The sequence below is a fragment of the Chiloscyllium punctatum genome, chromosome 2 (genome assembly GCF_047496795.1).
Source record: "Chiloscyllium punctatum isolate Juve2018m chromosome 2, sChiPun1.3, whole genome shotgun sequence".
Classification (NCBI taxonomy): domain Eukaryota; kingdom Metazoa; phylum Chordata; class Chondrichthyes; order Orectolobiformes; family Hemiscylliidae; genus Chiloscyllium; species Chiloscyllium punctatum.
In genome coordinates this window covers 98,009,939-98,033,459 of record NC_092740.1, presented here as the reverse complement: position 1 = coordinate 98,033,459, position 23,521 = coordinate 98,009,939, and the positions used below count along the sequence as shown (strand labels likewise).

Genomic DNA, 23,521 nt, shown 5'->3' with positions numbered 1-23,521 from the left:
AAGAATATTTGGATGAGCACTTGAGATATCATAGCATTCAGTGATATGGAAAAAGTGCAGGAAATTAGGATTAGCGCACTGTTTGTGGTAGCTATGTCGGTGCAGATTCGATGGGATTAAGGGCCTTTTCTGAGCTGTACGAATGTCTGAATTTATGATTTGGAAAAAGATGACGTGAGGAGGAATTATCTGGATGAGCTCCATGGATAGAATGGTTTCTTAAAATCATCCTCTGAGATGATAATGCTATTTAGCACTCGGTCACAACATAGGACTCATTAAAGGATTCAGGATACATTTTAAACTGTTTATACTTATGGGATGGCAACAGTGATTTTATTCCATTTTAAATTATTTGCTCAGATGGATGACTGTTAAGTGCCCTCTGAAATGGCCGACCAACCCACTCTGTTCAAGGACAATCAGGGATAGGCAACAAATGAAGTCCTTGCCAATCTCACTCACATCCTGTGCAGAGTGGAAAGAACATGCTGATGTGGGTTGGTTTAATCAAATAGTTCTGTTGTGTGCAGTAAATTCTACAGATTTGTATACATTTAGAACAAAGAAACAAAGAACAAAACAGCACGGGAATATGCCCTTTGGCCCTTCAAGACTGCACTTACACATTTTGCCATTCTGTACTAAAACTATCTTCAAGCATAGGATCTGAACTTTACTATTTCCCTCCTATTCATATATTCACCCAGGTGCTTCTTGAATGCTGTTATTGTGTCTGCTTCCATCACCTCCTCTGGCAGCATGTTCCAGGCACTCATTGCCCTTTGAACATCTCTTTTAAACAGTTCCGCCCCCCCCCCCCCCACCACACCTTGAACCAGTATCCCCTAGTAATTCACCTCTCCACCCTGAGAAAAAGCCTCATACTTTCCACTCTATCCATGCCATTCACAATCTTATCCAATTATTCACTTCTATCAGATCACCCTTCAACCTCCTGTGTTCCAGTGAAAACAAACCCAGTCGATCCAAACTTTCTTCATAGTTAAAATCCCCCATAGCAAGGAATGTCCAGGCAAACCTTTTCTGTACCCTCTCCAAATCATCCACATCATTAGTGTGGCCTAATTAAAGTTTTATACAGTTGCTGCATAACGTGCCTATCCTTATACTGACTGCCCCATCCAATGAAGGCAAACATGCCATAGGCCTTTTTTTACTACCTTATTCACCTGCACTGCCACCTTCAGTGATCTGTGAACTTGTGCATCCAGATCCCTCTGCATATCAATACTCCGAAGAGTTCTGCTATTTACTGTGTAATTTCCACCTGTACTTGAACTTTCAAAATGTTCACCTCACATTTGTTCAGATTAAACTCCATCTGCCATTTTTCTGCCCATGCCTCCAACTGGTCTATACCCTGTGACAATCCTCCCCACTATCCGCAACACCAGCTATCTTTGCATTGTCTGAAAACTTACTAATTAGCACAGCCATGTTTTTCTCCAAGTTATTTATGTAGACCACAAGCAGTAGAGGTCCCAGCACTGATCCCTGTGGAACACCCACAACTCACAACCCTCCATTCCGAACAGTATTCTTCCTTCCATCACTACCCTCTGTCTCCTGTGACTAAGCCAGTTCTGTATCCATCTTGCTAGCTCACCCTTAATACTATGTGACTTCACCTTTTGTACCAGTCTGCCATGAGAGACCTTGTCAAAGGCTTTACTGAAGTCCATGTCGACAACATCAATTGCTTTTCCCTCATCAATCATCTTCTCCACCTCCTCAAAAAAACTCAATCAAGTTAGTGAGGCACAACATCCCCTGCACAAAACCCTGCTGTCTATCACTGATAAGTCCATTTGCTCCTAAATGTGTTTCAATTTTGTCCCTGAGAATCTTTTCCAATAATATTCCTACCACCAACGTGAGGCTCATGGGCTTGTAGTTTCCTGGATTATCCCTGCCCTCCTTCTGAAATAGTGGGACAACATTGGCTATTCTCCTGGCTTCTGGGACCTCACCTGTGGCCAATGAGGAGGGAAATATTTATGCCAATGCTCCGGCTATTTGTTCTTTTGCCTCCCTCACTATTCTGGGATAAATACCATCAGGATCAGGGACTTATCTACCTTAAGACTTTTTAAGATGCACATCTTAAAGTGGGCGGCACGGTGGCACAGTGGTTAGTACTGCTGCCTCATAGCGCCAGAGACCCGGGTTCAATTCCCGCCTCAGGCGACTGACTGTGTGGAGTTTGCACGTTCTCCCCGTGTCTGCGTGGGTTTCCTCTGGGTGCTCCGGTTTCCTCCCACAGTCCAAAAATGTGCAGGTCAGGTAAATTGGTCACGCTAAATTGCCCGTAGTGTTAGGTAAGGAGTAAATGTAGGGGTATGGGTGGGTTGCGCTTCGGCGGGGCGGTGTGGACTTGTTGGGCCGAAGGGCCTGTTTCCACACTGTAAGTAATCTAATCTAATCACCTCTTCCTTTCTAACAGCAACTTGGTTTAGAGATTCAACACTACCTTCGCTGAGACCATCCTCCATCAATTACTTCTCTATGGTGAATACCAACAGAAAGTATTCGTTTAGGACCTCACCTACCTCGTCTGACTCCACACATAAGAGGTATGTGTCCTTGAGAGGGCCAACCCTTTCACTACCTACCCTCTTGCATTTTATATTTGTATAAAAAGCCTTGGGATTCTCCTTTATCAAGTTTGCTAACAAGTTTTCATTACTCCTTTTAGTCTTTCTTTTTCCTTGCTTAAATTCTTTCCTACTTTCTTCACATACTTCATGGGCTTTGTCAGTTCCCATCTTCCTAGATTTTCCTTCTTCTTTTTGACCAAGGTCATAACATCCCTGTTCATTCAGGTTCATATAACTTATCATACCTATCCTTCATTCTTGCAGGAACTCTTATCAACTGCCGTTTGAAATACTCCCACATGTCCAATATGGATTTCCTCTCAAAATAGCCTCCAGTCAAAATTCCCCATTCCTGCCGAGATCATCATCCCCCAAATTAACACCTGTTTAACTGCTGTTATCCCTACACATGAATACCTTAAAACTCAACATAATATGGTCACTACTCGTGAAATGCTCTCTAAAACTTCACTCACTTGGCTGGACTCATTTCCCAAAACCAGGTCCAGTATAACACCTTCCCTGGTTGGACTGTTTACATACTGAGTCAAGAAACCCTCCTGAATGGTCCTTACAAATTCTGCCCTATCCTAGCATGAAGCGAGTCCTCATTAATACAGGGCAAGTTAAAATCAACCACCACAACAACCCTGCTGAATTTACAACTTTTCAAAACCTGCTTGCATATTCTCTCCCCTATCTCTTGCTTGCTGTTTGGAGGCCTGTAGTATACCCCCAACATTGTGATTTCACTTTTCCTATTCCTCACTGCATGAATCCTCTGATGTATCTTCCCTCAGTACAGCTGTGAGATACTCCTTTAGCAGTAATGCAACTCCCCCATCACTTTCACATTGTCTTCTATCACACCGAGACGTTTAAATCCTGAAACATTCAGCTGCTGATCCTGTCCCTCTTTCAGCTAAGTCTCCATAATTGTACTAATGTCATAGTTCCAAGTATTAACCAAAGCTCTAAGTTCATCTACCTTGCCTAACACACTCCTTGCATTGAAACACATGCATTTCAGACCACGTCCCCTGCTCTTTGCAGCAGCACTTGCCTGACTATTGTTATTCTTAGTCAAGTTTGTCTTGGTTTCTACATATACCTCAATTTCTGCAACTACTGCCCTACTCTGGTTCTCATTTCCCTTCCACACTAGCTTAAACCCTCCCCGACCACTCTGCCAAAAAACTGTTGCTGTTTACCACCACCTCCCCCCCCACCCCCCCCAACTCCAAGGACATCAGTCCTGTCCCTGCCTAGGTGTAACCCATCCAGTTTGTGCAAGTCCCCATCTCCGCCAGAACTGGTCCCAATGCCCCATGAATCTGAAACCTTCCAACTCACGCCATCTTTTCAGCCATGTGTTCATCCTATATATCCTGCTGTTTCTACTCTGATTAGCTCATGGCACTGGTAGTAATCCTGAGATAACTACCTTTGAGATCCTACATTTCTATTTTCTTCCTAGTTCTTATTGATTTATTTGTATGCAATAGGTATTATGAAGGCTCGGAGCTTTTTGTCAATAAATTGAAGTGTAGTGAGACCACACACTTGTTATGGAAAGGATATGTGGTTTCACAAACCATAAGAAAGAAAGATTATATTATGGATATAGTACACGGTACAATGAAATAAATTTTATTAAATGAAAATAAAGGATTAAGTTAAATACCTGTATCAAGCACATGGATATCCTTAAAATATAAATTCTCACACGCAGTGCCCCCAAATAAATAGAGAAATTCTCCAACTGCCGCAAAGGTGTGGGCATACCTTTAAAAAAAGTGAATATTTAGTTATTGTTACATAACAAAAATTCAAGGAAATTTAAAAATTTTTTTGAAATGAGGCTAACAATCCTCACACATTGCAAATTAAGTTTTCCAGACAATTCCTGCTTTTTATATCTCAGCAATTTTAGAACCATGTCAAAACGCTCCATAAAACACTATAAATACTGTTTTGTAAAGCATTAGAAAAATGGCATCTTCTCTAAGATGTATAACTGAAGGTCTATTGCTGGGGCAGAATGGTTTCTTACTTAGGTGCAACTAATGTATTCCAAACTAATCAAGAGAACCACTTTGAGATCTTCAGTCTCGTGATAAATATGTAAATCCAAATAATTTCCTTCATAAGAACAAAGATGATCCTGACATTCAGTCAAATGATTTTAACTCAAGTAATGATAAGTTCATCTGAGTATTTTACCAACTGTTATTGTGTAAGGTACATCATCAGGGATATTGTAGTTTACTGCTTACGCTGAATGATTACTAATCCAGAGGCTCCAACTAATGGTGCACATATGAGTTCAAATTGGAATTTAAATTTAACTCATTGAATAAATCTGCAATAAAACTTAGGCACAGATATTTGCAATGACATCGACCTTCTCTACCTTGGCTAAAATGCTGGAAGAGGTCCTGTCTCCAAGTTTGACAATTCCCATTTTTGCAACAGTGAACTTAGGAGTCGATGTGGTTCATGCACGCAGGATTTATAGAGGAACTTAGATGATCAGCAGCCTCCATTGAAGTTGGATTTTGGACTCTTCATGTTTCAATATGATCTAAGGGGTACAGACTCAACCAGTCTAGTCTTTCCTTATAAGACAATCCCTTCTTCCCTCAGCTGGGTGATCGTTCTGCACTGTTTCCAATGCAATAATATCCTTTCTTAAATAAGGAGACCAAAACTGTACAGGATACTCCAAATGAGGTCATCCCCAGGTGTCTACGCTTTCCAATCAAACTGTTCAAAGATGGCATTACATTCCTCTGGAGCAGTGGGATTTGAACACAGTCCAGGGGTACGGACACTACCACTGCCACAAGACCCCTAAAGGACAATCCTTCATGATAACCTTGGCCAGTGCACTGAACCCACTGAACCCACATAGTGGGTGTCACTTTGCAAAACAAACCAGCCATTTAGCCAACTGAACTAAACCGGCTTCTATTACTGAGGCCCCTATCATTTTGCGGTTTATAAGGATTAATGTATGGGATTGTGTAAATAGCACCTGTGAAATGATTATATAAGAGAACACATGACAGAAAGACTTGAAGAAACATCATTGCTCCACAGAATAAGACATAGTTATGGGGAGCTGTACAGTTACTTAATACATAATAAACGGATTGTTATTTCAATATATCAATTACACAGTAATCTTTCAGAAGTTAGACCAGACAACATACAACTTCGTGGCAGCTGAGATAGACCCCAAAATACTAGAAATTTAACCTGAAAGAGGAATTATAGTCAGGCCTGAAAGAATGGTTATAAAATTGCAGAATTCTGTAAGAAATCTATGACAAACTCCAATTCTGTTCCATAGATGCAGCGGAAGGAGGCAGAGTAAGAAAATCAACTTTCCTAAGCGTCCATGGCTATACCACAGAAATGTGGTGATCTTAGAAGAGTAATCAAATGTTCAGAAGTTTCAAGTTGGATAACCAAGCAAGCCTCATGGAGCTATGAACAATCCTCAGAAAGAGTAAAAAATTGATCTTAACAACACAGTGGACAGGCAGTACCTATACTGGGCAAAAGTGAGGACTGCAGATGTTGGAGATCAGAGCCTAGATTAGAGTGGTGCTGGAAAAGCACAGCAGGTCAGGCAGCATCCGAGGAGCAGGAAGATTGACGTTTCGGGCAAAAGCCCTTCATCAGGAAAGGACAAGAAAATCCCTGTCAAGAGCAGTTTAAAATGTAAGTCCTATGGTCTGTGTCCAAGGTTATGCTATCATATATGGTGTCTGCAAGATAACAAACAAAAATCAAGAAATCGATGCAAGTACTCAATACTCCAGGAGAAGAGAATGAAGAGATCACTGAAATAGCTTAAAGCAAAGCAATTTTCAATGATTGTTCACCATTTAAAAAGTAAAGATCTAGTTTACTGCAAGATTCACCAAGAAAGTACTGTGAGTGCAATAGGAGTCAGTGCAAGGCTGAGCAGGACTTCAAATGTCACAAGGTATTCAGTGACTTCACAAGTGGAGAAAGTCAATGAGTGTATCACCACATCCTAACAATAGCACCAGTAAGCACAGACACAGCTCAATTCACCACAACTCTATCAGTAACTTCTATCTGTCAAATTCATGTGGCCAGCAGAGGTACTGAAACTTTCAGAGACCATGGTATCATTATATCTATTCTCCTTCATTTCATGCTCTCTTCTGTGATAAAAACTGTATTTGGTGCAAATATGGACCACTTTTTTATCTCCTCTTTTCTGGCATCACAAATTTATCTGTGTACCTTTCTCCATGAAGTGCAATTTTAATGTAGAGTGTAAGAAGTCAGCAAGAAGTCAGCGAAGTTGAACACGACAGTGAAGACAACATCATCAATTGATTTCACCTTTGCAATCATCAAAGGTATTTTGGAGGATAGCACAGAAATCGGATCTGCATGAGGTGAGACATCAAGTATGAATGGCCTGCATCCAGGGCAGGGGCAGCTCACCAAAAGTCTGCTCAGAGTCACAGAGATGTACAGCACAGAAACAGACCCTTTGGTCCAACTCGTCCATGCCGAACAGATATCCCGAACTCATCTAGTCCCATTTGCCAGCACATGGCCCATATCGCCCCAAACCCTTCCTATTTATATACCCATCCAGACACTTTTTAAATGCTGTTATTGTACCAGCCTCCACCACATCCTCTGGCAGCTCATTCCATACACGCACCACCCTCTGCGTGAAAACGTTGCCCCTAAGGACCCTTTTATATCTTTCCTGTCTCACCCTAAACTTATGCTCTCTAGTTCTGGACTTCCTGACCCCAGGGAAAAAACTTTGTCTATTTACGCTCTCCATGCCCCTCATAATTTTATAAACCTCTTTAAGGTAACCCTCAGCCTTCAACGCTCCAGGAAAAACTGCCCTAGCCTATTCAGCCTCTTCCCTATAGCTCAAGCCCTCCAACCCTGGCAACGTCCTTGTAAATCTTTTCTGCACCCTTGTAGGTTTCACAACATCCTTCCAATAGGCTGATGGGTATTCACAACAAAATGCTTGTTGCATTAGGAAATTTGGCAGAAATCAGTGTTAAAGGACACGGAGGAACACAGCACATACCTGGCATATGGCTTTGTACAGAGCTTGGAGCTTATGTGGTCAAACATGGAAGTGGTGACAAACTACTTCAGCATGTTCATGGACTTAACAGAAATGTTATGATTCATTTCAAAGGAAGTTGCGACATTGGCAACACCACCCCTAGACACCCACATTCTAAGCACTGGAGTGGGAGCTAACGCAAGATCAGCTTACTACCATGTAAGCCGAAACTGCTGCCACCGTGATTGTGGATTACACTGTGCAAACCTTCATGGAGGATGTCACAGCAGAACTGCAATCTGTCCTCCAACACATTGCTAAAAATCCTGAGGAAACATCCCAAGAGTAACAGTGTCTTCCTAGGAGCTAAAACTGATTTCTCTCTCAGGGAATCAGCCATCATCCTGTCACCACCACCATACTACGAATGCCCTTGCTTAAGCCAATCAGCTCATCACGGTTTGGTGCTTCCCATGGCTGAGATGATGTAGACCACACTTGGGCCATAGCTGTCTGCAGTATCCCCCATTTAAAGGTTTAAACATTTAAACGATTTAAACATAAAAACGATTTAAACATAAAGGTTTATTGTTCCAGAATCCCAACACTTAACTGCAGTGTAGTGCTGGGATTAATGAAGAACAGGAACATCTGATATCACAGCTGCATTTGAACAATACTCCATAGATGTTCCGAGACACTTGCATTCTTTTATACTGAAAATCAAAGGTCACGCTGGAGCCAAAAGTTGTGTAAACATCTGCCATTTGTGCTATGAATCAGTCAAGTAAGATTTATCACTTGGCCAACAGAATGGGCTAAATACTTAGATTAATGATCCTGTACACCCCTGTAAGATGCCGTGTCAGCTTCCCATTGGCACCCTGTCTGATTTATCACAAAACAAATCATTGTGTACAGTGTCTCATGTATTTACATATATTTATGTGAACATTTTTCACATCAAAACAGAGGAAAATTCTATTAGGCTTTAAGAGCCACAGGAAAATGAGTCAGCTACGCCTGTCAGTTTTCATGGTATTCTATCTGCAAATATTTTTCCCTTCTTCTCTCCTGAATAGAGATTTTTGTTTAAATATTGTTCCACAGGCACTAGCATAGTTCGTTGAGATAAGCGTTCGACTTGGGCACTCTAAAGCAGCAAGTCTTTACATGTTGAAGGCAGACTCCCCAGATTCTGCCTTTAACCCTGCCATGGTCAACATGGAAATGAGAAATGATCAGCCACAGTGGCCCGCTACTGTGCAGTGATGTAAGCTGTGTCTTTGCTGCCAGAAAAAGGCTAATCCTACTCCCTAGTATGTGCATAGCCATGTTTCTCAAGCTAGAGGACAAGCCTTTGCTGTCAGTAATATTTAGTTGGAAGCTCCAAACATCCTGTAAACACTGGACAGTAAGTCTAACATGAGCTAAACATTTTATTGAAGCAATTAACTGGAGTGCTTTAAAGATATAGGCTGAATTTTTGACACCCTCCCATCCCTCTGAAATTCATGAAATCCTGTTTGAGAGATAGGGGTGTCAGCCAAAATTATCTGTGCAACATTTCAATTTCAAGATGCCAATTCTAGCAGCTGTAATAATCATCAGATCAGAGAGATAGCCGGACTGGAATCCCACTCTTCTCTCCATTGAAGCCAATTAAAACCATTTAAAAGCTAGCTGAGAGTTTGACAACTCTTGAAATCTAAACTTTTGAAGGGTCACATGATTATTCATAAACTAAAACAGAAATTACTGCAAAAGCTCAGCAGGTTTGGCAGCATCTGGGAGAGAAAGCAGAATTATTGTTTCGAGTCCAGTGACCTTTCATCAGTACAGCATAATTATTCATTTTTCAGGATGTTGAAGTGCCAGTGTTGGACTGGGGTGGACTTTTTAACTTCATGTTTTCAGAAATGAGTTATCTGCAAAAGAAGTAGGTAGAGACAGGAATCGATCATGAGCATCCCAAGAAATCATTAGGTGGTTAGCACTTAAAGAAGGATGTTAACTGGTAAGGGGGCAACCTTTATGCGGATAAGCGGCAGGAAGAGTAGCCACTCAGCATTTGGATATTACCCCAGCATCATGGGAGAGAACAGCAGGGGCCAAGGCTACCAAAGACAATTGAACAGCCATTTGTCCAGAAAGAAGGCTGCAGCTGGCAATGGGGACACAATTGTTAGGTTTTGCATTCCACTGGCAAACTGGGGCAACTCTCTCACAGGAAGGACAACACCATAGGCATCGGGAGTGCACAGAAGAGAGATGGGGCAAGGTGTCATTGGAAGCAAAGTGTCATCACACACTCCTCTGCCAAGTGTACAGCTGTCTGAAGATGACTGAGATACAGCTCTGCAGCTAACTTTGAATCTTTAGGCAGATAGCTGCAGGCACCTCTGACCTTGTTTCCAAAATCCTTTCACTTCATAGTTACATGTTACATGCTGGCCAGACCAGGTAAGGATGGCAGATTTCCTTCTCTACAGAGAGATTAATGAACTAGATGAGTTTTTTATGACATAGATGAAAGTTTCATGGCACCATTACTGAGATTAGTTTTCATTCCAAATTTATTAATAGAATATAAATTCTATCAATTGACATGGTGGAGTTTGATTTTGTATCTAAGGGTGTTAGCCTGGACCTCTGGATTACTAGTTTAGTGACAATACAACTGGACTAATATCTCCACTAAGGAACCATTAACAGCTCTGCACAACCATTTTTTACTCTGCTGAAGCATTAATCATTTTTACTTAAGTCTTTCAGCCACGTTTTCTATTCCATCATCATCTGTCCAGTGCTGTGTAGGTTGGCCCAGACATTAAACCCTCCAATCTCTTAATACTGCATCTCATTCAAGTATTCATTATTATTTTTTGCATTCATATTTGCATACTACTCACCTGCTCTAAGTGATTCAATCTGATCAGTAGTTTCTCTCTTGCCTTGACTTGGACAGCCTTCAGTGATGTTTGTAGTATCTAGTTCTTTATTAATTTCTGGCTCAATGTCTGGTTCATCTATATGTGTGCCTGATTGCTATCTTTGATCAATAAAAATGATATGATTCTACATAATGTGCCTTCTGAAGTACGTACAAAGGAAGACCTCTATTGATTATTATCTTTGCAGGCTGTTACTCTTTCTCTGCCTTGGTCGCTTTCCCATAAATTTTTACCTTCCATAAATATGAGTAAGTTCCTAGTCCTCCACCCATCATTTTTGCTAAGACTGCTCCTTGTCTTAAGCAAGTTGATAATCCTGTTCTTTTAGCCCTGGCAATAATCCTTTTGGTAGAATCAGAAACTGTGTTTGGAGATTTCTGCCCACCATGCCCATTAGATAGTACCAATCCACATTGTAATGGAGTAGACATAGTGAAGTAGACATGTATCTGAACAGTGCAAACCATTCTTCTTCAATAATGCTTTGATGGTTCTGGTACCTTTTTGGAGACTTCAAGGAATCATTAAATATCCAGCATGTAAGCAGCATTCAGGAATTCATTAATGCCTCTTGATTTTGCAGGTCTGCCATTATCCCCTTGTTGCTAATAATGTGCATTGGCAAAAGAAAATAGACATTTAGGAGAATACGTTTGGACAACATAATTGAATTTTCATCCGCTCAGGTCATTGGATGAATTGCTCTTCCTCCTGTATAATTAAATTGAGCTAAGTCTAAGTTCTATAAGTTTATGAATTGAAACTATACCAGAGTACCATTCTGCAAGCTTCAGAACAGGAGAAATGACACCCAGTTGGTGCTTTCTTCCACATGTCATTGAAGTTACTTTATTCATGGCCTTTTTAAAAAATTCACTCAGGAAATCTGGGCACGTGTGCTCAGTTGCCCTTGAGAAGTTGTTGATGAGCTGCCTTCTTGTACTGCTGCAGCTTACTTGGTGTAGGTACACCCACATTATTATTGGTGGTGGTGATGGGGGGTTCCAACATTTTAACCCTGCAATGCTGAAGGAAAAGTGATTTTACACTTCAGGATGATGAGTAGCTTGGAGGGGAATTTGCAGGTGGTGGTGTTCCCAAGTATCTGCTGCCATGGTCCTTCTAGATGGTAGTGGTTGTGGGTTTAGGAGTTGGTACCTAAGAAGCTTTGATGAGTTTTGCAGTGCATCTTGTAGAATGTAGACATTGCTGTTTCTGAGCATTAGTGATGGAGGGAGTGAATATTTTTGGATGTGGTATAAATCAACTGGGATGCTTTGCCCTGGATGATGTTAAACTTTTTCAATGTTGTGGAATCTTTACTCATTCAGAAAGTATTTAATCACACTCCTAACTTGCACCTTGTACAGGCTTTTGGCAGTCAGAAGGTGAGTGATTCACCATAGGATTCCTTGCTTCTGACTTGTTCTAGTAGCCACAGTATTTATTTGGCTATCCAGTTCAATGTCTGTGCAATGATAACCATCAGGATGTTGAGAATGGAAGATTCAGTAATAGTAATCCCAATGAATTTCAAGAGGTGATGGTTAGATTCTCTATTTTTGGAGGTATTCATTGCCTGGCACTTGAAAGACAGAAATGTTATTTGCCACTTGTTACTTCCAGGAGATAGTGAAGACTGCAGATGTTGGAGAGTCAGAGTCAATAAAGTGTGATGCTGGAAAAAGCACAGCAGGTCAGGTAGCATCCGAGAAGCAAGAGAGTCGATGTTTTAGACAGGACCCTTCATCAGGACTGGGGAGGGGGGGTGTGGGGCTGGGGGAAATTTAGGTGGGATGGCGATAGATGTAGGTAGGTGGTGATTGTGTTTGGTCAGTGGGAAGGGTGGAGGAGATAGTTGGAAAGGAAGATGAACAGATATTTCAGGTCAAGAGGTAGTGCCAAGTCGGAGGGTTCGATCTGGAATAGGGTGGGGAGTGGGGAGATTTGGAAACTGGTGAATTCAATGTTGAGGTCATGTGGTTGTAGGCTCCCGAGGCAGAAATTGAGGTGTTCTTCCTCCAGTTTGCTGGTGACCTTGTTTAAGTGGTAGAGGAGGACCAGAATGGACATGTCATCGGGAAGTGGGTGGAGGAATTGAAATGGTTGGCCATCGGAAGGTGGGGTTGATAGGTGCGTACAAACCAGAGATGTTCCCTGAACCATTCTGCGAGTTTGCGTTCGGTCTTGTAACCTAGATATTTTCCAGGTGGTTTGTTTGGTTATGTTTGGTTATGGACTGTTTCAATATCTTACGAGTCACAAGTAGGGTTGAACACTGCAGTAATCAGCAAATATCCCCACTTCTGACCTTATGATGTATGAATGGTCATTGAGGATGTTGTTGAAGATGATTGGGCTTAGGACATTATCATTAGGAATCCTTGGAGAGATGACCCAGAACTAAGATGACTAATCTCCAACAGCCACAAATATATTACTTTATGCATAATATTTCTCAAACCAGCAGAGAGATTTCTTCCTTATTCCCATTGACACCTGGTTTTCCTAGCACTTCTTGATGCCATACTTGGTCAAATGCAGCCTTCAATTCAGCTCTTTTGTCCATATTTGAACTCAGCTGTGGTGAGGTCACAATCTGAGGGACCCTGATACAGCCAGAATCGAACATCAATGAGCAGGTTATAGCTAAGCGAGTGCTGTTTGATGGCACTGTTGATGTCACCTTCCATCACTTAGCTCATGATTGAGAGTACGCTGAGGGGGCAGTAAATGGCCTGGGTTGGATTTGTCCTGCTTCTTGTTATAGGACTTACCTGGGCAGTGTTCCACATTGTTGGGCAGATACCTGTGGTGTAGCTGTACTGGAACAGCTTGTCTGGAGCACATATCTTCAATATTATTGCTGGAATATTGACAGCGCCACAGCCTTTGTGGTATTCAGTGCTTCCATCCATTTACTCGAATTGGTTGAAAACTGGTAACTGTAACCTTTTGAGGAGGCTGAGATGAATCATCCACTCGGCACTTCTGGCTGAAGATTGTTACAAATGGTTCAGCCTCAATTTTGCACTGATGTACTGGCCTCCTCCATCGTTGAGGATAGGAATGTTTGTGGAACATCTTCCTCCAGTGAGTTATTGAGTTGTCCATCATAATTCACAACTGGATCTTGCAGGACTTTGGAGCTTAGATATGAGCCATTGGTGTCAGTGCATTGTTCCATATTCAAGAACTCAGTGGCCAACCTAAATGAGTATGCTACTACCCTCACAGACTTCATCAGTAAGTGTCTCGAGGACTGCGTGATTAAAAAAAAAGTTAATCTGAGTGTTCCCCAGATAGAATTGCAGATGAACCAGGAGATCCTTTTCCTACTGAAGTCTAGGTCTGAGTCTTCAGGTTAGGTGACCCTGACTTTTACAGCAAAGCTAACAGAGATGCCAAGAGACAATATCGGACTAAATAAGACTACTAGACTAACTACATGAAGACAGGTCACTTGTAGCAAGGCTTATATGATATAATGGGCTACAAAGCAACTTTGAGCAGGCTAGATGGATTAGCCAAGGGAAATGCAAAGTTTCAGGAATAGGGTAGGGGGAAGCTCTTCAAAGGGTCAGTGTCTACTTGATGGGTCAAATAGCCTGCTTCCACACTAGTAATTCTGTGAGTAGAATTGCTGGCAACAATGCATCCCTCAGCAATAAGCTCAATGTATTATATGGTCATTTTGAACAGAAGGTCAGTGAAATTACGTCACCGGCCCCGACAGCAAATGTTGCACCTGCACCTACAGTCACAGCCACACATGTGGCTTCTTGAGAGTGAACCTATGGAAAGCAACTGGCCCAGATGGAGTCCCCAGCCATACACTCAGATCCTGAGCAGACCAGCTTTGGGTGGCATGGTGGCACAGTGGTTATCACTGTTGCTTCACAGTGCAAGAGACCCGGGTTCAATTCCCGCCTCAGGCGACTGACATTGTGGAGTTAGCACATTCCCCCCGTGTCTGCGTGGGTTTCCTCCAGGTGCTCCAGTTTCCTCCCACAGTCCAAAAATGTGCAGGTTAGGTGAATTAGCCACGCTAAATTGCCCGTAGTGTAAGGTAAGTGTAGGGGAATGGGTCTGGGTGAGTTGCGCTTCGGCCAGTCGGTGTGGACTTGTTGGGCCGAAGGGCCTGTTTCCACACTAAGTAAGAAGTAATCTAATCCAAAAAAACTGCTCCTTCCTCTGATTTGAGGTTCTCACCGGCTTCAAGAAGACCATTATTATCCCAGTGCCAAAGAAAGGTCAGGCAGGGTGCCTTAATGGCATCCATCATTATGAAGTACTTTGAAAGATTGGTAATGCACACATCAACTCAGGCCTCTCAGATTGCCTTGAATCACTATAATTCACCTATCATCACAACAGGCTGACGGCAGAAGCCATCTCCCTGGCCATACACTCATCTCTGGAACATCTGGATAACATGGCTCCTATGCCAGGCTCCTATTTATTGAATTTGGCTCCAAAGTCAACACCATAATCCCAGTTAAACTCATCTTCATACTCAGAGACCGAGGACACTGCTCTCGCCTCTGGAACTAGATTCTCAACTTCCTTACCTACAGACTGCAAACAGTAAGAATGGTGACAACACCTCCTCCACAGTAATCCTCAACAATGGTGTCCCACAAGGCTGCGTACTTAGCCCCTTACTAATCTCCTTACACACACATAACTGTGTGGCCAAAGTTTGCTCTAACTCCATATACAGGTTTGCTGATAACACCACTGTTGTGCTTTGGATCTTACTCAACGACGAGGCCTGGTGTAAAAACAACAATCTCTCCCTTAATGTCAGCAAAACAAAGGAGCTAGTCATTAACTTCAGGAAGCAGAGTGCAGGACATGCCCCTGTCTGTATCAATGGTGCTGAAGTGGAGATGGTCAAGAGCTTCAAGTTCCTAGAAGCCAATATCACCAACAATCTGTCCTGGTCCATCCACATTGATATTATGGTCAAAAAAGTCTCTATTTCCTCTGAAGCCTAATGAAGGCAATGACTCTTATCAATTTTTATACATGCACCATAGAAAGTGTCCTATCCATGCATCAGGACTTGGTATGGCAACTGCTCTGCCGAATATATCAAGAAATTAAAGAGACTACTGAGAGATAGGGTATGAGACTGGTTAGAATTGAGGTTCACAAGGAGGAGGTGCTAGAAATTCTGGCAAGTGTGTAAATAGATAAATACGTGGGCTAAATGGGATTTATCCTAGGATTCTCTGGGAAGCCAGGGACGAGATTGCCGAGACTTTGGTTTTGATCTTTATGTTGTCATTGTCTGCGGGAATAGCACCAGAAGACTGGTGGATAGCACATATTGTTCCCTTGTTCAACAAGGTGAGTAGAGACAACCCTGGTAATTATAGACAGTGAGCCTTATTTCAGTTATGGGTAAAGTGTTGGAAATGATTAGATAAGTTAGGATTTATAATCATCTCGATAGAATTAAGTTGATGAGGGATAGTCAGCATGGTTTTGCGAAGGATAGGTCATGCCTCACAAACCTTATTGAGTTTTTTGAGAAGGTGACCAAACAGGTGACTGAGGGTAAAGCGGTTGATGTGGTGTCTATGGATTTCAGTAAGGCGTTTGATGAGTTCCCCCATTGTAGGCTACTTCACAAAATATGGAGGCATGGGAGTTTGGATGATTTGGCAGTTTGGATGATTTGGCAGTTTGGATCAGAAAGAAGACAGAGGGTGGTGGTTGATGGGAAATGTTCATCCTGGAGTTCAATTACTAGTGGTGTATCGCAAGGATCGATTTTGGGTCCACTGCTGTTTGTCATTTATATAAATGACCTGGATGAGGACATAGAAGGATGGGTTTGTAAATTTGTGGATGACACTAAGGTCAGTACAGTTGTGAATAGTGACAAAGGATGTTGTAGATTACAGAGGGACATAGATAAACTGCAGAGCTGGGTTGAGAGGTGGCAAGTGGAGTTTAATGCAGAAAAGTGTGAAGTGATTCACTTTGGAATGAGTAACAGGAATACAGAGTACTGGGCTAACAGTACGATTCTTGGTAATGTAGGTGAGCAGAGAGATCTCGTTGGCCACGTATGTAGATCCCAGGGTTGATGGGGCCATTACGAAGACATACGGTGTGTTAGCTTTTATTAGTAGAGGGATCGAGTTTCGGAAACATGAGGTCATGCTGCAGCTGTACAAACTCTAGTGCAGCCACACTTGAAGTATCGCCTGCAATTCTAGTCACCGCATTATAGGAAGGATGTGGAAGCTTTGGCTAGGATTCAGAGGAGGTTTACTGGGATGTTGCCTGGTTTGGAGGAAAAGTCTTAAGAGGGAAGGTTGAGGGACTTGAGGCTGTTGTCGTTAGAAAGAAGGTTGAGAGGTGACTTAATTGAGACATACAAGTTAATCAGAGGGTTAGATTGGGTGGACAGTGAGAGCCTTTTGCCTAGGATGGTGATGGCTAGCACGACAGGGCATAGCTTTAAATTGCGGAGTGATAGATATGGGATAGATGGTAAAGGTAGTTTCTTCACTCAGAGAATAGTAGGGGCATAGAATACACTGTCTGCAACAGTTGTAGACTGGCCAACTTTACAGGCACTTAAGTGGTCATTGGATAGACATATGGACGTGATGGAATAGTGTAGATTAGATGGGCTTCCGGTTGGTTTCACAGGCCAAAGGGCCTATACTGTGCTGTAATGTTCAATGTGGAGTTCTTAATGCAGTCCAGTCCATCAGGCAAACCAGCCTTTCATTCATTGACTCCATCTGTACTTCTCACTCCCTCAGGAAAGCAGTCAACATAATTAAAAACCCCTCCCACCCCAAAGATACTCTCTTCCATCCCCTTGGACAGAAGATAAACGTTTGAGGCTATGTACCAACATACTCAAGAACAGTTTCTTCCCCACTGTTATCAGTCTTTTGAATGGACATCTCATATATCAAAGTTGATCTTTCTCTGCACCTTCTCAGTAGCTGTAACACTATGTTCTGTATTCTGTTATATTACCCAGAGGAACATATACAAAGTATAATTTGCTTGGATAGCACACAAAACAATACTTTTCACTCTATATCTTGGTACGTGTGACAATAATAAATCAAATCAAAATTAGTGTGGAATTTCTTAGCACTTTCTATTAATTTCTGCTTATGCTGTTTGGGACACAAGTGATAACTTCTTCGGTTTGACAAGATATATGGCTTTTTCCTTTCACAAAGTTATATTTGATCTTATGTCTCCCCAGACTGTAAATAATTTTGGAAAATCTTGACTGCAGTCACTTGTCATTCCTTGATTCATTTTACTTAAAAGAGAGAAGTCCTGATTCTGGGTAACAGACAGTTTTTAAATTACTGTGTCCACTTGTGCTGGCATATTGCTTGCCCTTTTCCTTTGACTTTAAATTCAATCCTCCTGGACCATGTAACTGGGTTTATGTCAGCAGCAGGCAATTTATTGTGAACCATGTTTGATGGATAAAACTGTTACTTACACTCACTCCAATATCCAGTTTAAACTTGTAGTACAGCCGGTGATATACATATCTGCGTTTCATAATGCTAATTAGGGTCATTGATCAACCAGGGAAATATATTTATTATACTTCCAGTAAAAATTATGATGGAGTCAAAGAATTTCATGTGTAAAGACATTTTGTCTGGACTTCAAGAAAGTGGAAGTTTTATCTTGGCACATCTTCTTAAAGTGGCTAATTTTTCTTGTCCCCTGTGGACGCAGATTATCTCCACCACTTTGCACCTCCTCCAACAAAACCTCCAGTGCGTCATCCAAGAAACATGGAGCCCACCATAAATTTTAATAAATGATAAACATGAGTCATGCCTTCAAAATGTAACAGATCCAGGAGCCCCAGGTGAATTAGCAGCTGTTGCATTTTGTGACTAACAAGAATTTGATACCGAAAGTGACAGATGGCAGCAAGATTAATTTTCAGGTTACGTTCTAATACTGATGAGCAACACAGTTAAGGTGCCACAACAATGGGTGCTGAAATAATACATAAAATTCACAACTTTCTTTGCTCAGGAAAATATTAAATACATATAATTCCCTATTAATCATGTGTAATTTATACTTTGCAAAAGGATTACCAAATTTACTTAAAATCATTACTAATTCATAGATTTAATTTTAATATCTACTATCCTGTAAACACTGAAGGCAAATTTTATAATTCATTGGTTTATTGTATTTACACAAAAGCTATTAACATACAATGGAGCTCGACTCATTAAGGAGCTCCGCAATACTTTAAGATAATATGGACTTTAATACTTCATTGATAAATTTTATGATTGCATTAATTAATCCTCAAAGGAAGTCTTGGATTATATTTAAAATTGTTAGTTTTTTTACAATTGCTTATGAATAGAAAACCTTTAGAACAATTCTTAAACACAGAGTTTAAAAACTTTTGAGCATTGATTTATAAATCAAATGGAATTTTAGCCTTTATTGCTGGCGCACTGGAGCCTAAAATTAGGGAACTGCTGTTATAGCTGTGTAAGATGTTGGTGAGGCCACACTGGTAATATTGGGAGAAAGTGAGGACTGCAAATGCTGGAGATCAGAGTCGAGAGTGTGGTGCTGGAAAAGCATAGCAGATCAGGCAGCATCCAAGGAGGAGAATCAATGTTTCAGGCAAGAGCGCTTCATCATGAATTCCTGATGAAGGGCTCTTGCCGAAACATCGATTCTCCTGCCCTTTGGATGCTGCCTGACCTGCTGTGCTTTGCCAGTACCACACACTCCATACTGGTAATATTGTCTACCTCCTCATCTTTGTAGTTAAGAAAAGATGGACTGACATTGAAGGCAATTCAGAAGCGATTCACTTGGCTAATTCCTAGCATGAAGGGATTGACATATCAAGAATGATTAAGCAGGTTAGACCTTTGTTCATTAGAGTTTAGAAGAATAAACAGTGTGCTTCTTGAAATGTACAAGATTCTGAGATGGCTTGACAGGGTAGGTACTGAGAACATATTTCCATTGAGGGGAAATTTAAAATTAAGAGTCATGGTTACAGAATAACAGGATACTCATTTAAAAATGAGATGCGAAGGATTTTTTTTCTCACAGAGGATAGTAAATGTGTAGGGATTCAGTTAGCTCAGGTAGCTGGTTAGCAATGCAGACTGACACCATAATGTGGGTTCAATGCCCACACTGGCTGATGTCACCATGAAGGACATTCCTCCTCACACTGTCCCCTTGTTGAGGTATGATGCCCCTGAGGCTAAACCACTGCCAGTCGCCTGTCTCCAATGAGATAGCAGCCCTGTGGTCTAGTAAGATTATGGTGACTGTAACTTCATCTTTAGTGAATCTCTGAACTACAGCATGGAGCTACGTAACAGCAAACATTGATAGGAGTGGTTTACAGGCTAGGATATAATATAAATGAGGAAGCAGAATGTAGTAATCATGGATACTTTCAATCTACATATAGACTGGATGAATCAAATGCAACCTAATGCTGTAGAAGATGAATTCCTGGAATGCATATGAGATAGTTTTCTGAAACAATATTATAAGGAACTAATTGGAGCTCGGGTGAGTTTAAAACTATTTTATGAGATGCGAAAGAGTTGATTAATAACATGTTTTAATTGAATCCTTATGGAATAGTGACCAGGATTCTAGGACTATCATAAAATGGAATTTTCCATTAACTTTGTAAAGATTAGCACTGCTGTCTCACAATGCCAGGGACCTAGGTTCGATTCCAGCCTTGGGTCAATGACAATGTTGAGTTTGCACTTGCTCCCCGAGCTTGCATGGGTTTCCTCTGGATGCTCTGATTTATGTTGGCACAGTGGTTCAGTGGTTAGCACTGCTGCCTCACAGCACCAGGGTCCCAGGTCCAATTCCTGCCTCGGGCAACTGCCTGTGTGGAGTTTGCACATTCTCCCCCTGTCTGCATGGTGCTCTGGTTTCTTCCCACAATGCAAAGATGTGCAGGTCAGGTGAATTTGCCATTCAAAATTGCCCATAGCATTAGGTGCATTAGTCATAGGGAAATCGGTCTGGGTGAGTTACTCTTCGGAGGGTCAGTGTGGACTTGTTGGGCTGAAGGGCCTGTTTCCACACTGTAGGGAATCTAATCTAATCTAAAAAATGTAGTTCAATCTGAAACTATGATATTAAATTTAAACATGATACACAGATAGTGTACATGATCAGAACATTTTTCCCAGAGTTGAAATATCTAAAATGAATTGAAGGTGAGAGAGAGAAAGTTCAAAGGATATTTGAGGGGCAGGTTTTTTTACACAGAGAGTGGTTGGAGTCTGGACCGCACTGCAAGGGGTGGTGGTTGGAAGCAGATACTGTAGGGATTTAAGGGACGTTTAGATAAGCACATGATTAGGCAAGGAATGTGGACCGAGGGCAGGCAGAAAGGATTAGTTTAATTTGGCATCATATTCAGCATAACATGGTGAACTGAAGGGCTTGTTCCTGTGCTATTCAGTTCTATGTCCTAAACAATTGCAATTATGAGGCTGTTGACTTGCTCACTGAGCTGATAAGTTTGTTAACAGACGTTTCGTCACCATTCTAGGTAACATCATCAGTGCGCCTCCAGTGAAGCGGTGTTCTGACCTGCTTGCCACCAGGGTACATGAACACTAACTAGCCACGAAGAGACATGACCAGCAATCACTTGTATCCATACAAAGGGACAATGAAGGGCATCAATTTGACTGGGACGACATATCCATCCCAGGACAAGGCAAACAGAGACATGCACAGGAATTCCTGGAAACCTGGCACTAAACGTGGAACTCCATTAACAAACATATAGAGTTGGACCCCCTATATCAACAACTAAGAAACAGAACCAGCAACGAAACTGGAAATGAGCAACCCCAGCAGACCCAGGCACATAAATAGTAAGCTGGACAGAACACCAATGCTTCACTGGAGGTGCATTGATGACGTTACCTAGCATGGTGATGAATCGTCTGTGAACAAATTTACCAACTCAGCGAGCAAGTCAACAACCTCATCCACAACCTGAGCTACAAATCTTCTTGAATACAATGGCAATTATGAAGATATGAGAAGACATTTAACTGATGCAGATTGGAAAAATACAGTGAAAGTTTCAACAGTGGATAGGCAATGTCTAGATTTTTAAAAATTACTTTGTGGGATGTGGTGCTTTGTTAGCCAGGGCAGCATTTACTGCTCATCATAGTTTCCCTTGAAAAGATGGAAATGCGCAGCCTCTTGAACTGCTGTAATTTGAACTGAAGCCCATTTGATGCAGGTAGACTCAATTGCAATAGGCAGGGAGTTCCAGGATTTTGACCTAGCAGTACTGAAGGAATGGCGACATATTTCTTAGTCAGGGTGATGATTGACTTGAGGGAACTTGAAAGTGGTGGTGTTCCCATGTACCTGCCACTCTTATCCCTCCAAATGGAAGTGGTTGTGTCTTTTGAAGGTGTTATCGAAGGAGCCTTGAGGAATTTCTGCAGTACATCTTGTAGATGGTATGCACTCCCGGTACTGAGCATCAAAGGGAGGGAATGTTTGTGATGTGGTGCCAATCAAGTGGACTGTTTTGTTCTGAATTGTCAGGTAATCAGGAAGGTTAATGGAATATTTGCCCTTATTTCAAGGAGGTTGGAGTAGGAAAGTCTTAATGCAACTGTACAAGGGGCTGGTGAGACTACATCTGGATTACTGCAAGCAATTTCAGTTGCCTTATTGAAGAAAAGATTTCATTAGAGGCAAGTCAGAGAAGGTTCAATAGAATGAGCCCCATTATAGAGCGATTATCTTATGAACAAAGGCTAAACAGGTTGGAACGCAACTCATGAGTGTTGAAAAGAATTAAAGGTGCTCTCATTGGAGCATAAACTTTATGGGGAACTTGACAGGTAAATGGTGAGAAGATGTTTCCCTGGTAGGATAGTCAGAGTAGAGGTCAAAATAGGAAATGAGCAGTCACTTTATTGTGAGTTTTCTACAGGCCCCCCAACAACAATAGAGACATGGAGGAGCAGATTGGGAGGCAGATTTTGGAAAGGTGCAGAAGTAACATGGTTGTTGTCATGGGTGACTTTAATTTCCCTAATATTGATTGGACCCTGCTTAATTCAAATAGTTTGGATGGAGCGGTTTTTGTCAGGTGTGTCCACTAAAGGTTCCTGACACAATATGTAGATAGGCTGACTAGAGGGGAGGCCATATTGGATTTGGTGCTTGGCAACGAATCATGCCAGGTGTCAGATCTCTGGGTGGGAGAGCGTTTCAGTGATAGTGATCACAACTCCTTGACCTTTACTATACTCGTGGAGAGGGATATGAGCAGATGGTATGGGAAAGTATTTAATTGGGGGAGGGGGAATTACAAAGCTATTAGGCACGAACTGGCACACCAAAATTGGGAACAGATATTCTCAGGGAAATGCACAACAGAAATGTGGAGGCTGTTTAGGATGCACTTGCTGATAGTGCTGGACAGGTTTGTCCCACTAAGGCAAGGAAGGGATGGTGGGTGACAAAGGATGTGGAACATCTAGTCAAGAGGAAGAAGGAAACTTACTGAAGGTTAAGGAGGCAAGGATCAGACAGGGCTTTAGTGGATTACAAGGTAGTCAGGAAGGAACTGAAGGGTGGATTTAGGAGAGCTAGAAGGGGACATGAAAAAGCTTTAGTGAGTAGGATTAAGGAAAACCTTAAGGTGCTCTACACTTATGTAAGGAAGAGGATGGCCAGAGTGAAGGTAGGGCTGATCAGGGATAGTGGAGGGAACTTGCGCCTGGAGTCGGAGGAAGTAGAGGAGGTCAATAATGAATACTTTGCTTCAGTATTCA

General features: G+C 41.8%; 1 protein-coding gene across 1 annotated transcript in view; it reads right to left on the bottom strand.

The window, feature by feature from the left end:
* LOC140493413 (kelch domain-containing protein 3) overlaps positions 1-23,521 on the bottom strand; it is a 220,787-nt gene that overhangs the window by 151,348 nt on the left and 45,918 nt on the right. The window contains exon 8 of the mRNA XM_072591833.1: positions 4,306-4,406. Coding sequence (XP_072447934.1) covers positions 4,306-4,406 — 101 coding nt within the window. The remainder of the gene's footprint in view (positions 1-4,305; positions 4,407-23,521) is intronic.